This window comes from Mauremys reevesii, linkage group 7, assembly GCF_016161935.1.
Source record: "Mauremys reevesii isolate NIE-2019 linkage group 7, ASM1616193v1, whole genome shotgun sequence".
In the NCBI taxonomy this organism is placed as follows: Eukaryota; Metazoa; Chordata; order Testudines; family Geoemydidae; genus Mauremys; species Mauremys reevesii.
The window spans coordinates 75,478,269-75,493,068 of record NC_052629.1 but is presented as its reverse complement, the minus strand read 5'-3'; the positions used below and the strand labels follow the sequence as shown (position 1 = coordinate 75,493,068).

At 55.1% G+C, this 14,800-nt stretch overlaps 1 protein-coding gene across 8 annotated transcripts in view; it reads right to left on the bottom strand.

Moving 5' to 3' along the window:
* Window positions 1-2,231: 2,231 nt before the first annotated feature.
* MST1 (macrophage stimulating 1) overlaps window positions 2,232-14,800 on the bottom strand; it is a 43,714-nt gene continuing 31,145 nt past the window's right edge. For 2 of the 8 annotated variants that reach the window (XM_039482849.1, XM_039482850.1), the window contains exons 8-18: window positions 14,624-14,792; window positions 13,733-13,863; window positions 9,600-9,702; window positions 9,111-9,247; window positions 8,253-8,288; window positions 7,782-7,932; window positions 6,260-6,337; window positions 4,607-4,753; window positions 3,655-3,761; window positions 3,137-3,276; window positions 2,232-2,669 (exon numbers count right to left, since the gene is read on the bottom strand). In XM_039482849.1, the coding sequence (XP_039338783.1) occupies window positions 2,508-2,669; window positions 3,137-3,276; window positions 3,655-3,761; window positions 4,607-4,753; window positions 6,260-6,337; window positions 7,782-7,932; window positions 8,253-8,288; window positions 9,111-9,247; window positions 9,600-9,702; window positions 13,733-13,863; window positions 14,624-14,792 (1,361 nt within the window). In that variant the 3' untranslated portion in view covers window positions 2,232-2,507. The remainder of the gene's footprint in view (window positions 2,670-3,136; window positions 3,277-3,654; window positions 3,762-4,606; window positions 4,754-6,259; window positions 6,338-7,781; window positions 7,933-8,252; window positions 8,289-9,110; window positions 9,248-9,599; window positions 9,703-13,732; window positions 13,864-14,623; window positions 14,793-14,800) is intronic. The other 6 variants (XM_039482852.1, XM_039482854.1, XM_039482851.1 and 3 more) reach the window with 5 other exon arrangements.

Genomic DNA, 14,800 nt, shown 5'->3' with positions numbered 1-14,800 from the left:
ATGATGAAGTAAGATTCTCAGGAATCATCATCATATCTGACAGGTGTGTCTGGACGGAGGCCTGAGGCTGGGCACTTTAAGGGAACTGCGTGGTTTGGACTTCTAAGTGACCAGTAAGGTACTGTAGAAGCTGTTTTGTGCTGGTTGGTAAATCTAAGTATTGGAATAACCACCAGCATTTGGGGTTTGTCTGCCCCGTTTGGTTTGCAGTTCACCCTGATTGAGTGACCTCAGCTGGCTCCCACGGGCAGCACCGTCACAGGGTGACCCCTAGTTCTTGTGTTATGTGAAGGATTAAATAAAATTTCGTTCTTCACTTTCTTCGCACCAGTCAAGATTTTATAGACCTCTATCATATCCCCATTAGTCATCTCTTTTCTAAGCAGAAAATTCCCAGTCATTTTAATCTCTCCTCCTGTTTCATACCCCTGATCATTTTAGTTGCTCATCTCTGTACCTTTTCCAATTCCAATATATATATTTTTAGGATGGGTGACCAGATCTGCACATACTATTCAAGGTGTGCACGTACCATGGATTTATATAGAGGCAATATGATATTTTCTGTCTTATCTATTCCTTTCTTAATGATTCCCAACATTGTTTGCTTTTGTGACTGTTGTTGCACATTGAGTGGATGTTTTCAGAGATCTATCCACAATGACTCCAAGATCTCGTTATTGAGTGTTAACAGCTAATTCAGACTACTTCATTTTGTATGCATAGTTGAGATTGTTTTCCAATGTTCATTACTTTGCATTTATCTACATTGAATTTCATCTGCCATTTTGTTGCCCACTCACTAAGTTTTGTGAGATCCCTTTGTAACTCTTCGCAGTCTGCCTGGGACTTAACTATCTTGAATAGTTTTGTATCACCTGAAAATTTTGCCACTTCACTTTTTACCCATTTTTCCAGATCATTTATGACTATTTTGAAGAGTAATGGTCCCAGTACCGACTCCTCTGGGTTATCATTATTTATCTCTCTCCATTCTGAAAACTGATCATTTATTCCTATCCTTTGTTTCCCATATTTTAACCAGTTACTGATCCCTAAGTGGACGTCACTTTCATCCCATGATGGCTTATTTTTCAAGTCAATTTAAATTAAATACATTTTTTTAAAATGTTTTAAGAAACCTAGACATATTATATGTTTTAGTGTAACTTGCATTATCCTTATGTTAAAGTTGCATTATCCTAACAAAACATTTACCATATTGCTTTTATACATCTCATCGGTCTAGACACCCTCCCCTGTAAATTCAACCCCCCCAATTTCAATTCCTGGAGAAAACACTGTCTAGGAGCCTCCCCTTGTCGGACACAGAGCCCCTTCCTCCTTCTGTGGGCAGGAATTTCTCCCAGATATCTCGGTTATCCAAAAAAGTGTCCCAGGCTGCAGCCCCAGAGTGCGCTGGTTGGAGTACGCAGGGAAGGGTGGGCGAGAAAGTGGCTGGACAGATGGGAGGAACGGGACACTGGGAGTCCCAGAAAATGTCTGGAGTCTGAGTTCCCTGAAGCTATGACTTCCAGGCTATGGCTTGGCCAGATGAGCCTGGTCTGTGCCTATAGTTGCGCAGTCACCACCCCAGAGCCAGCCCCTGCCCTCCTCCTAGATGCATGCTGTGACCCAGCTCTGGCCTCCCTGCAGTTGGATCCAGCCCAAAGCCCTCTGTCCTGCTTCTGGGTGAAGGTGTCACAGCTCCTGATCTATTGACAAACATAGAAATATAAATCAGCTCCTCTACCCCAACCATGTCCCCCAGGAGCCATGAGTTGATTGTCCCCGCCAGGACCCGCAAGGGCCACATACATCCTTTCCCCCCCCCACCCTGGCACTGCCTCATGCCCAGCCCAAAGACACTTAAGGACTTTCCCCCCTTGTTTGCCCCCCTACCATTAACTCCAGCCCCTCGCTGCCCTGTCCTGGTGCGCATGGCTGCAGCATACAAGGGGCTCCCAGAAATCCCTGACTGTGCAGCGAGACATGACTAGGCCAGGCTCTGGGCTGCTGTGGGTCACAACTCAGGATTCAGCGCCCCCTTCCCGATCCTCGGGGAGAGGCTCCTTGAAGTGTGCAGGGCCAGAGCTCTCATCTCCCCCAGGCGGACTTGGAGCCTGGCAGGCCCTAGCCGGGTTACCACCAGTCCTTGAGGCTGGTCCTGTACCCCCAGAACCTTGGGGAGCCCCCCTCCTCCCGACCCACATGACGGAGACAGCCACCGACACCTTGAGCATGTTTATTGAAATCAGTCAATATAGTAACCATGAGTACTCTCTGTCCTAGGGCTGGTGGCCACAGCCCAGGGACGGGCTGACCTGGATTGGTCTCAGCACATGGGACAGACAATCTGGACTCAGAGCCTTGCCCGAGGATGCTTCGAGGGCTTGGCACAGTTTGGCATGGGTGAACGTACATCTCAGAGCTCACGGCCATCACCAGGCGGAGAGGAAAGCAGCGCTGAGCTCTTTGGGTGTCGAGCTGGGCCCCCCGCCACAAGCTCAGAGCATCCTCATCACTTTGTTAATCCAATCGACGTAGACTGACACACGAGTGAAGACGGCTGGCTTGTCCTTGCGGGCACACACACGCATAGGGGTGATTACGCCCTCCAGCACCCAGCAGTCATGGGTCAGGCAGGCCAGCGGTCCTCCATAGTCGCCCTGCAGGGGCCGAGAAAACATTTCAACTCCTGCGCCCTGCCCTGCCCCCTCACAGAGTCTTTCCGTGCTCATCTTGCATGGCGTCTTCCAGGATTCACTTCCAGCCCTCACAGCACTCCCCTCCCTTCCCCATAGCACTTCTTCCCATCCTGCCTCCCACGGCACTCTACTCGCCATAATACGCCTCTCCCCCCGCATATCACTTCTCTCCCCGCTCGCCCACGACAGCACTCTCCTCCCGCATAGCACTGCCCCCCAGCCTGTCCCCCTACGTCACTTCCTCCCCTCCTCCAAAGCACGCCCCACTCCCCCCCCCACAGGACTCCCCTCTCCCACAGTACTCCCCTCTCTCATGGCACTCCCCTCCCCTACAGAACTCCCTCCCAGCCTGCTCCGTACAACACTCCTCTCTCCCACCGTACTCCCCTTCCACAGCATGCACCTCGCAGCGTGCCTCCCCAGCTTACCTCACAGGCCCCCACCCCGGCTCGCAGGGGCGCAGTACACAGCTCACTCTCCTTCACCTGGCCTCTGAGCACCATGTTGCACTCCTTGTTGCTCATCACGGGTAGTTTGGCTACGTTGAGCAGAGTTTTGTTGCCAGTACCTGGGGGCGGAGATAGAGCAGGTGAGCGGCCTGAGGGGGCTAGAACCCAGAGACAGGCTGCCCCATCTCACTTTCCCCCTGGTCTGAACAGGGCTGGCTGGAGGGAAGACTGGCTAGCCGTGAGGGAAGTCCTTGGTTGGGCTCGCATGTGGAAGTGGTGGTGGGGGGGGGGCGAAGAGTAGCGCAGAGGGGAGGCACCATGGGGCAGAAATTCGGCTGGGGCCCCTGTAGTATAGAGGCAGCTGGGGAAGGTAGGGTGTCATTGCAGACAGTCCCAGCTTGTAGAGGAGTCTGGTCGGCATTGGTGTGTGTGTGCGCCCCATTGTATTCTCTAGTCCTCAACTCCTGGCTGCCCCCTCCCTGGCCCTGGGTCTGTACCTCCGGTTTCACCCCATCCAGCGATTTCGCACTCTGTGTTCTCGGGAACGACGTACCGCTCTGGTGGGAGGCAGATGAGAGCCACCCGCTTGTTCAGAGTCGCTGGCCTGCCAAGAGAGAGCAGTGCCGCACAGCTACCCACCCCCACTCCCTGCTTGCCAACGCCCCCTCACCCATGTCCATGGCCACCCACCTCCCAGCGTGTCACCGAGAGGCTCTGCCCTCACGACAGCCATTGCAGGAACAGGCCTTCAGCGCAGAGCAGATTCCAAATGTGACCCGAGCACAACAGGATGGCTACAGGGAGCCCAGGCCAATGACTCACAGAGGTTTGAAATGCACCATTCAGCTCTGTCCAGTCCTATGGGGTGCTGAATCCGGATCCCCTGAATTTGGTATTAGCTGGAGGATTCCCCCACACTGCCCCAGATTTCCTGTCCTCCTGCTTGCAGCTGCCTCTTGCTCATCAGGGGGAATGCCAGATTGGCTCCAGTGCATACCGCTACAAGAAGCCATTGCACCAGGCCATGTGGGGGGGAGGCAGGGAAGCAGAGCCAGAGCCAGGGCTCCACCTGCCAGGGCCATATACTAGCCCACCTGCCTCCCTGTCACAGCCAGACACCTGCCCCATGGGCCGGCCCCCTGAACCACCGGCACCCGTACCGGCCTAGGACTCCAGCACCACCCTGCCCATTGTGGCACCCGACACGCTTTGGCAGGGCATGCCCTGTGGCTGTCTGACCCCAGCACCCCCGGCTGCCTCCTGGTGGTTCTCTGTGGGAGCACAAGAAATCTCTGGAGCCAGCCGGATCTTACAAGGAAAGGCGACACCCCCCCAGTTGAAGGGATAGGCTGTCACAGCAAAGTCTGCATGGTGGAGGTGGGGGTGATTCAGAGTACGCCTTGGCACGAGGTCCCAGCCCCACTAAGCTGACACCCTCAGCCTGCTCACCTGGCCAGTTTCAGCAGGACCAGGTCAGACGCGGAGGGCCCACAGACAAGTTTCAGTATGGGGAGAGCCTGTTTGTCGGGGTCGCTGGGACTGGGGTCCTTGAAGAGGGTCCCAAGTTGGACCTCATAGCTAGACAAGTCAGTGTCACTGCCAAAGAAGGCACGATCCAAGCTGCAGCACATCACTTCAGCACAGTGCCCCCAGGCCTCACTCTGCTCCTCAGCCCCAGCCCTGAGCCCCTCTTTGACCCAAATGCCCTTCCAGATTCCACACCCCCCCTGCACCCCAATCCACTGCCCCAGCATAGAGCCCTCTCCTGCACCCAAACTCCTTCCCAGAGCCCGCACTCTTCACCCCTTCCTACACCCCAATCCCCTGCCCTATCCCTGAGCACCCTCCTGGAGCCCGAACAGCATATGCCCTCCTGCACCTCAATCTCTTCCTCCAGCCCGGAGCACCCTCCAGTACCAAAATCCCATCCCAGAGACCGCAGCCCAACCCCATGCCTCAGCCCGGTGAAAGTGACTAAGGGTAAGCTGAAGTTGCGTACCTTAGATCGACCCCCACCCCCCACAGTGTAGACCAGGGTGTGGGAAAGCGAAGGATGGAGGGAGTGGGGAATTAAGTTAGCAGAGTGGGGCCTCGGAGATGGGGGTACAGGGGCTTGTCAAGATCGCTTGGATTTGCACGATTAGACAGTTGGCAACCCTACTGGCTGTGCAGGGGCTCTCTTACAGTCCCCCATATCTGGGACCCCGCCTTTCTGGCCAGGGTGCCATTAGGACTGGTCGAGCAAGGACTGGCCCTTCCATGCAGGCCTAGGGCTGCACAGCCCAGGAAGGTGCCCCCCAGACAGCTTGTGTCTGACTATCACTATGGTGGCCTTTATGTGACTACGCTGAAGGGCTAGTTCTGGGGCCGATAAATGCTGTGCCGCACAGGGGCGGAAGGCCAGGCCGACAGCGGCTGAGTTCGGTGCTGCCCAGACACCTGTGTAGCCTGCTGGTAGGGAGGGTAGGGGTTGAAGGGACAAACCCCAGAGTCCTATTTCCCACTGCCCACCTGGGTACTGCAGCACCCACCAGATGATGCCTGCAACTGCTGCAATGTGCCAGTGAACAGGGCCCATCTGACCTCCTGTTTCTGCTCCCCGTCCCATCACTGACCCCGGCCCCGCTGGCTGAGGCCCCCTGGAGGACTGGATGGCGACAACCCTTGGACTGGCGCGGAGCACGTCAAAGGCACCAGCTAGCTGATCTCTGGACAAGTCAGCGGTCCAGAACGCTCTGCAGACTGTCCCCTGTTCCAGCAAAACCCCCCCACACACACACACACCTCACAGTGCCATGAGCTCAGCCAGACTGGCATGTGCACAGGACACTGCACTTCCTCCCGCTAAGAACGGGGGTCTCAAACTCGGGGGTGGAACCCTGCAGGGGGTCGCGAGGTCATGACATGTGGGGTCACACACTGTCAACGCCCACCCCAAACTCCGCTTGCCTCTAGCATTTATAATGGTGTTAAATATATAAAAAAGTTTTTTTACTTTATAAGGGGGGTGCATTTAGAGGCTTTTGATGTGAAACGGGTCGCCAATAAAAAAATTTGAGCCCCACTGTCCTAAGGGGCCCCAGGGCACAGCTGACACCTTACCAGGAGGAGAAGCACTGGCGCGTGCTGATGACCCATTGCTCCTTCACCAGGGATCCTCCACAGAAATGCACTCCTTTCCTGCAGGGCAGAAAGCACTTATCACACGGGAGATGCAGGATCCAGGCGGCACCCCTGCCTTCCTCACAGGGCCTGTCACTCTAGTTAGCACTAGGTGGCGCTGGCAGCAGTAACAAAGAGGCGGTGAAAGGGTGATTCAATCAATGTGCAGTATATCGGCACAGGAACTGAATCTTTCATCCTGGGGGTCTATAAGGGTACGTCTTCACTACCTGCCGGATCGGCGGGTAGCAATCGATTTCTCGGAGTTCGATATATCGCGTCTCATCTAGACGCGATATATCGAACCCCGAACGCGCTCCCGTCGACTCCGGAACTCCACTGGAGCAAGTGGTGGTAGCGGAGTCGACGGGGGAGCCGCCGACGTCGATCCCGCGCCGTGAGGACGGTTAAGTAATTCGAGCTAAGGTACTTCGACTTCAGCTACACTATTCACGTAGCTGAAGTTGCGTACCTTAGAGCGACCCCTCCCCGCCCCAGTGTAGACCAGGCCTAAGTTAGCAGAGGAAGAGCTACCAGTGTCCATAGGCGGGATGTTGAAGCTAGACACCTTCATCCTGGAAATCAGGCTTGCAGTTTTACTGGTGAGAATAATTAACCATTGGAAAAATTTACGCAGGGTCCTTGTGGCTTCTCCACCACTGACAATTTTTAACTCAAGATTGGCTGTTTTCTGGCTCTAGGAAATGTTTTGGAGACGTTCTCTGGCCTGTGTCCTACAGAAGGTCACACTGAACCTTGGGATCTCCATGCCTCTCTGAACACTGGGAGTGCTTGGCCTCCAGCAAATCAGCTATGTGACATTGAGGCACATGAGGAATCTCTCCCTCTGTGACATTGGCCACAGTCAGAGAGAGAGGTCACTGGTCTGCATGGCACTTCAACCCATTGTAAGATGGTAGAGGTCTGTGCAGCTTAGCCCGTCCCCTCTGTCCTCTTTGGGGAATCCATGGCAGGAGGTGTGACCATCACTGTTTTTCCTTCAGGTGCCGGTCCCCAGGCCCACACTATTGCAGCTACCGACTGCCTGGGGGGGCGGGGTCTGGATGATGGGGAACTGTTAGGCCCGGGGGCAAGGGCCAACGTTGGTGGCTTGCTGAGCCCTAGCCTGTGCCTTGCGAGCCAGGTGGGGGAGGATGCAAAGAGTGGGCTGGAGCAGCCAGACAGTGTTACCTCCCCCCCCCCCCCAGAGGCTCCTGGGCTCTAGCTGCTCTGGGTGATGCACACACTGCTGCTCCGCACATATTAAACTTTTTTCCCACTGAATGGAGTTCAAATAGCTGCCGGCTGCATCGCCTCTTCGAGACAGCGGAGCAGTGGCTAGGCACCAATGGCACATGGCTTCTGCAGCTGCTTCCCCATGACCCAGCAGGGTCCCACACTCCAGCTCTCCTGCCCCAGCCCCAACCTGGCTGGGCCCTAAATCCCCGGGGCCACTCCTCACCGGTTGCGGATGCTCACAGTCCAAGGTGAGTTCCCGGGGCGCCCCCCGACGATACGGCCCTTTAGCTGGAGGCGTTCGTCCCTCTTTCCGCACTCGGCAAAGACCACAGTATCTACAGGAACAGGGAGGATGAGGCCAGCACTCAGGGGCCCTGGCCGGCAGCAGGCTCAGCAGGAGTTCCCCAAAGACTTCCCCCAGCGAGAGACAGATGGCCATGGTGCACCTGGTGATCTGGCTCATGCCCCAGTTCTGAGATGGAGGGGGGGGTCACCTAGGGTCTCTGTGGCCTCACTCATGAGAACTCCCCGCCCCCAGGCTGAACTGCTTCCACCTGCCCCAGTCCTGACACAGAGGTGGGGGGGGGGGGTCACCTAGGATCTCTGTGGCCTCAGCTCATGAGCATTCACCTCAGGCTAAGCTGCCCCCATTGGCCCCAGCACCCAGACTCTGGTCACAGATGGCGGGCTTTACCTGCAGTCTCCAGGACGGATGGCGTCTTGTCACCTGCTGAGGAAACAAATCAGAGGCGATGAAAGTCAGTTGCCCCAAGGTGGGGGTCAGAGTACATGAGCCGAGCATGGATGGTGTCAGGCCTGGGGACTGGCCAACGCACAGCCTGGGGTTGTGCTGGAGAGCGGCACAGTCCTGGGGCTTCATTCCCTCAGCCCTCAACTCAGCTTCCCTCCTCCCACATTTCTGATTAAATCTTTTGAAAACGCCTCCGGGTTTCCAGAGCAGCGGTCCCCCAGGAGTCCCCGGACCCCAGGCCTCCGCAGACTGGTACTGAGCCAGCCTATAGGTGCATCCCTGGAGTGGGGGTGATTGAGTCCTTAATCGCACCCCTTTACCCCTCCTTCACTGCACCCCCCCACCCCAACCGAGCACCTTCTGGCTCTGGCCTGTCCGCGCCCCAGTAACCCCAACTGCCTGACATAGGCACAGCTGGGTATCTGGAACTCTCAAGGCAGTCTCAGCATGCTTGGGGCCACTTGGGGCCCATCCATCTGCCAGGCCAGAGCCCCAGTCTGCCTTGAGCAGGCTCATATCCATGTGCCGAACAATGGGTGGCCAGGGCAGTTTCTGACCCCTGGAGGGGTCAAACCAGTTTGTGGGCTTGCAGATGTGGCCCTGGCAGTGGCCCTGCCCATCATCAGTGTGGGGCACTGGGACAACAGGAGGCTGGGCCATGGGACAGCCAGGCAGAGGGGAGCCAGGCCACGAGCTCACTGCGTTTTCTCAACTCAGCAAGATTGCGCCGGTCCCCAGAGAACATGACGTGGGGCAGCGGCCATGGGACCGAGCTGTCTCCTCTGTGTGCCAGGCACCCACCGCAGGGCTTGATGGCGCAGTAATCAAACTGGGTGCTGGGGTCCATGGTGTAGCACCAGGGCCCGTGGCTGTCGTTGTCGGGGTTCCGGCAATAATTCTCCTCCAGGCGCATGGCGGGGAACATGGTGGGAGAGATCCTGGGAAGGTGGTAGCGCAATCAGCCCTGAGTCCTTCCTCCCTCTGCTGCCCTCAGCCACCACCCCTCAGCCCTCCCCCCTGCTGCCTCCTCAAGCCCCCGTTGCCCTGGTTTCCCTCTATCCCCCTAACGCTTCAACTGTCTCACAACTCTCATCCCTCATGCCAACACTCCCCACAACACTCCCCCCGGAGGTGGGTGCCATTCCCACTGCCCTTGGCCCTGCTGCTCGCCTTGACCCAGGCTCCATGGCAGGGTCACACGCTTAGGTTCCTGGACCCAGTGCAGAGACCTCCCCGCTGGGGACCTCTCCCAGTGGCTGTGGAGGCCACTGTTGGAGACCCTGCACTCACTGGGGTGTATGGGGCGAGCCTGCTGACCACTTCTGGCAAGTGATGCCCTTCCGGGTCTTGCTGATCTTGCCCTTGTACAGTTCACCATTTCCCTGGTAACAGTCTGGAGGTGAGGAAAGTGAAATAAGAGTTGTTACTGGGTGTGCACAACTCCCCCACCCCCTCCAGCTCCCTGGCCCCCATCCTCACCATGCCACCTCCCTCAGGGACTATCCCGGTACCAACGGCCAAGTCCTCCCTCCCCTGCTCTGCACTCAGACCCCCAGACACTTCCCAGGAGGTAACATACACACTGTGTTCTGTTATTGTATGGTCACTCCTGGGCACTGGGCTGTGGATACTCATTTGTTATGGTCTGGTTGCTCCAGGGCACTGGGCTATACGCTCTGGTTTGTTAGTTTAGGATTGCTATTGGGCTGTGTGAACTGATCATAGAACAATAGAATATTATGGTTGGAAGAGCCCTCAGGGCATCATCTAGTCCAATCCCCTGCTAAACGCAGGCCCAACCCCAACTAAATTATGCTGGGCAGAGCTTTGTCAAACCAGGCCTTAAAAACCTCTATAGCTGGAGATTCCAACACTTCCCTAGATAACCCATTCCAGTGCTACACCACCCTCGTAGTGAAATAGTTTTTCCCTGATATCCAACCTAGACTTCCCGCACTGCTACTTGAGACCATTACTCCTTGTTCTGTCATCTTCCACCACTGAGTGCAAACTAGCTCCAGCCTCTTTGGAACCCCTCTTCAGGTAGTTTAAGGCGGCGATCAAACACCCCCCACACACTCTTCTCTTCCAGAGATTAAATAAGCCCAGTTCCCTCAGCCTCTCCTCCTACATCATGTGCCCCAGCCTCCTTAAATTTTTTGTTGCCCACTGCTGGACTCCCCAATTTCTCCACATCTTTTCTGTTGCAAGTATCCCAAAACTGGACACAATACTCCAGGTGTGGCCTCACCAGTGTTGAACAGCGGGGAATAATCACTTCCCTCGATCTGCTGGCAATGCTCCTATTAATACAGACCAATATGCCGTTGGCCTTCTTGGCAACAAGGGCACACTGCTGACTCATATCCAGCTTCTCATCCACTATAATCCCCAGGTCCTTTTCTGCAGAACTGCTGCTTAGACAGTTGGTCCCCAGCCTGTAGCAGTGGATGGGATTCTTCTGTCCTAACAACCTTCCAATTTAACTAGCTCACGGTGTACCCTATCCCTACATGCCACCATAGCTACCTCTCCCTGCAGCTGAGTGTCATTGACAAACTTGCTGAGGGTGCAATCCATCCCATCTGCCAGATGTTTAATGAAGATGTTGAACAAAACCGGGTCCAGAACAGACCACTGGGGCACTCCGCTTGATATTGGCTGCCAGCTAGACATCAAGCCGTTGCTCACTACCAGTTAAGCTCGATGATCTTGCCAGCTTTCTAGACATCTTATAGTCCATTCAGCCAAGCCAACTTGATGGCAAGAATACTGTGGGACACTGTAGGAAAAGCTTTGCTAAAGTCAAGTTATAGCCCAGTTCTCTCAGTCTTTCCTCAAAATTCATGTGTCGCAGCCTCATGATCACTTTCCACTTTCCCCGTATCCACAGAGCTAGTTACCTCATCATAGAATGTAATCTGTTTGGTCAGGCATGACTCGCCCTAGTTGAATGCATGTTGACTGTTCCTGATCACTTTCATCTTCTCCAAGTGCTTCAAAATAGATTCCTTGATGACCTGCGCCATGATTTTTCTAGGAACTGAGGTGCGGCTGACTGAGGTGAGGTCTGTAGTTCCCAGAATTCTCGATTCTTCCCTTTTTTAAAGATGGGTACTATATTTGCCTTTTTCCAATCATCCAGGACATCCCCCAATCGTAAAAAAGTTTTCATATATAATGGCCAGTGCCTCTGAAATCACATCAGCCAAGTCCGTCAGCACCCTTGGATGCATTAGATCTGGAACCATGGACTTCAGCACGTTCAGCTTTTTAAAATAGTCCTTAACCAGTTCTTTCACTACTGAGGGCTGCTCACCCAGTAGTCTGGGAGCTGACCTTGTCTTTGAAGACAGAGGCAAAAGAAGCAAAGAGTACTTCAGCTTTTTCCACGTCGTCTGTCATGAGGTTGCTGCCCCAATTCAGTTGCAAACATATCTGTAGAAACCCTTCTCATTTCCCTCCCATTCCTTGCTAGCTGCACCTCCAGTTGTGCTTTGGCCTTCCTTATTAGTTCCCTGCATGCTCGAGCAACATTTTTATAATTCTCCCTAGTCATTGTTCAAATTTCCACTTCTTGGAAGCTTCCTTTTTGTGTTTAAGCTCACTGAGGATTTACCCCAACTTTCCTGGTGCTGTGCGCAGGGCCTCCACTCCAGCCCTGCCTCTTTCCTGCCCCAGCGTCCCCCCTCCCCTGCCCCAGCCCCACCTCTTCCTGCCCAGCCCAGCCACCAATCCCCTAAAGTCTGCAGCAGGGCCGGGGCACTCCACTCACCGGCGATAGGAGTGCAGCGACGCGGCCTCAGCTCTGCCGCCTGTGAGTGCTGGGGAGTGGTTTCCCCATACCCCCCAAGCAAGCCCCACCTCCCTCCCCTGGGGCCCGCTCCTTGCCCTCTCCCCTTCTCCCCACAGAGGCCTGCCACCCCATGGGGGGGGCTGCGTAGGGCCCCATAATATCTAGGGACAACCCTGTACCCAGGTTGCCACCTACATCAAATTCCCCTACCAATTCTTCCCTGTTTGTGAGCAGCAGTCAAGAGGAGCACAGACCTTAATTAGTTCGTCCAGCTACACTTGCACCAGGAAGTTGTCCCCAGCACTCTCCAAAAACTTACTGGATTGTCTGTGCACTGCTGTATTGGTCTCCCAGCAGATGTCAGGGTGATTGAAATCCCCCATGAGAACCAAGGCCTGTGATCTGGAAACTTCTGTTAGTTGTCTGAAGAAATCTTCATCCACCTGGTCTGGTGGGCTATAGCAGATGCCCACCACGACATCACCCTTGTTGCGCTCACCTCTAAACTTAGCCAAAACTCTCAATAGGCTTTTCTCCAGTTCACATTGGAGCGCTGAGTAATCATATTGCTGTGTTACATATAGTACAATTACTCTACCTTTTCTCCCCCGACTTGTCCAATCCCATCATAGCATTAGTAGGAACATTGCCAGCAGATCGAGGAAAGGAATTGTTCTCCTCTATTTGGCACAGCTGAGTCCACTTCTAAAGTACTGCATCCAGTTTCGGGGTGGGCAACTACAGAAAGGATATGAACAAATTGAAGACTGTCGAGCGGAGGGCAAGAAAAATTATCATGAGGCTGCGACACATGAATTTCGAGGAGAGACTGAGGGAACTGGGCTTGTTTAGTCTGCAGAAGAGAAGAGTGAGGGGGGATTTGATGGCAGCCTTCAGCTACCTGAAGGGGGGTTCAAAGAGGATGGAGCAAGGCTGTTCTCAGTGGTAGCAGATGGCAGAACAAGGAGCAATGGTCTCAAGTTGCAGTGGGGGCGGTCTAGGTTGGCTAGTAGGAAAGACGTTTGACTAGGAGGGTAGTGAAGCACTGGACTGGATTACCTAGGAAGGTGATGGACTGTCCATCCTTAGAGGTTTTTAAGGGCCAGTTTGAGAAAACCCTGGCTGGGATGATTTAGTTGGTGTTGGTCCTGCTTTGAGTGGTGGTGGGGGGGGTTGGACTAGATGACCTCCTGAGGTCCCTTCCAGTCCTACTCTTCTATAGAATCATAGAATATCAGGGTTGGAAGGGACCTCAGGAGGTCATCTATTCCAACCTCCTGCTCAAAGCAGGACCAATCCTCAACTAAATCCCCAAATCCCTAAATGGTCCCCTCAAGGATTGAACTCATAATCCTTGGTTTAGCAGGCCAATGCTCAAACTACTGAGCTATCCCTCTCCCTATGATTCTTTGATAGTTCCCTGACTGTGCCAGGACTTCCAATTATGCCTGGTTCTTCTCCAGGTTTTTTGTGTTCGAGTACAGGCACCTAAAATAACTAGATGATTTATTATTGTAGCGTTGCTCCTGGGCACTGGCCTGTGGGTACCAGTTCTTGTAGGGTTACTCTGGGGCATTGGACTGTGACAACTGGTTTGTTGTCTCCTCCCCGCCAGGGCAGTCCTCACCCTCCACCTCCACCTCGTCGGTGCAGCGTTTGATCTGGAAGCAGAAGGCGACGCGCATGCTGGGCAGGCTGGTGAAGCACCAGGGGGCCTCTGAACCATCAGGGTTCCGGCAGTAATTCTCCCGCAGGTCCCTGGCAGACACAGCAGCTCAGCTTGGGAACGTCAAAGACAAAAGGACGCAGCGTGCAACAGCTGCCAGCCCCCATCATGGGAGCCACGCCCAGCCGTGGGTAGGGTGCTGGAATGTCCAAGGCTCTCCCCCCACAGACATGCCAGGAGGAGGCAGGCCCTCTGCAAGTTTGGCACCACCCCATCTGGGCCAGGCCCTGCAACCACAGAACCAGCGAGCCCTGCCTGGCCTCACACCACACTCCTAGCCCTGCCCGCTTCCTCAAGCTGCCTCCCACGCTGTGACTGCCAGCTGCAGAGCCAGCCCCTCCTGCCCCACTTCGGCTGGGGCAATGCTGCAGCTGCCAGACCGATGTCTACATTGCCACAGGGGAGCCTGAAACACAAAGGACTTGAGCCAGGGAGTCTGGACGCAGCCAGCTCAAGCCAAAGCAGCACAGCCAGCCGGGACCCTGGGTGTTTATTCAGGCAGCTAGAGCAGTGTGCACTGGTGCCGGCCCTCATTTTGGGGGGAACAGATAACCCCTCTCCAGGTACTCCCCCAAGAACCCCTGGCAACCCTAGCCCCCCCGGGAGACCAGCGACCCCCTCCTCCAGATAGTTCCCCCAGGACCCCAGTTAGCCTCCAGGGGCCACCCAGCAATCCCTACTCAGATGCGCAGTAAATTATTCTTCCTGTGCACAAGGACTCCCCCCGCCCTTAACGTCCAGCATATAGACCTCTAGCAGCGCCTCCCTCCCCCAACCAGTTCCATTGCCTACTTGCACTCGTATTCCTCGGGCCGGAAGTGGTGCCGGTGGGGGGTCTGGGCGTCCCAGCGCTGGCAGGGAATTCCTGACGTGGTGACGTTTACCTTGCCCCGGTAGCCTTCGCCTTTGTGCTTGAAGCAGCTGCTGGTGGTGTCTGCCACGCGTGGGCGTTTCTCTGCTTCTGTGGAT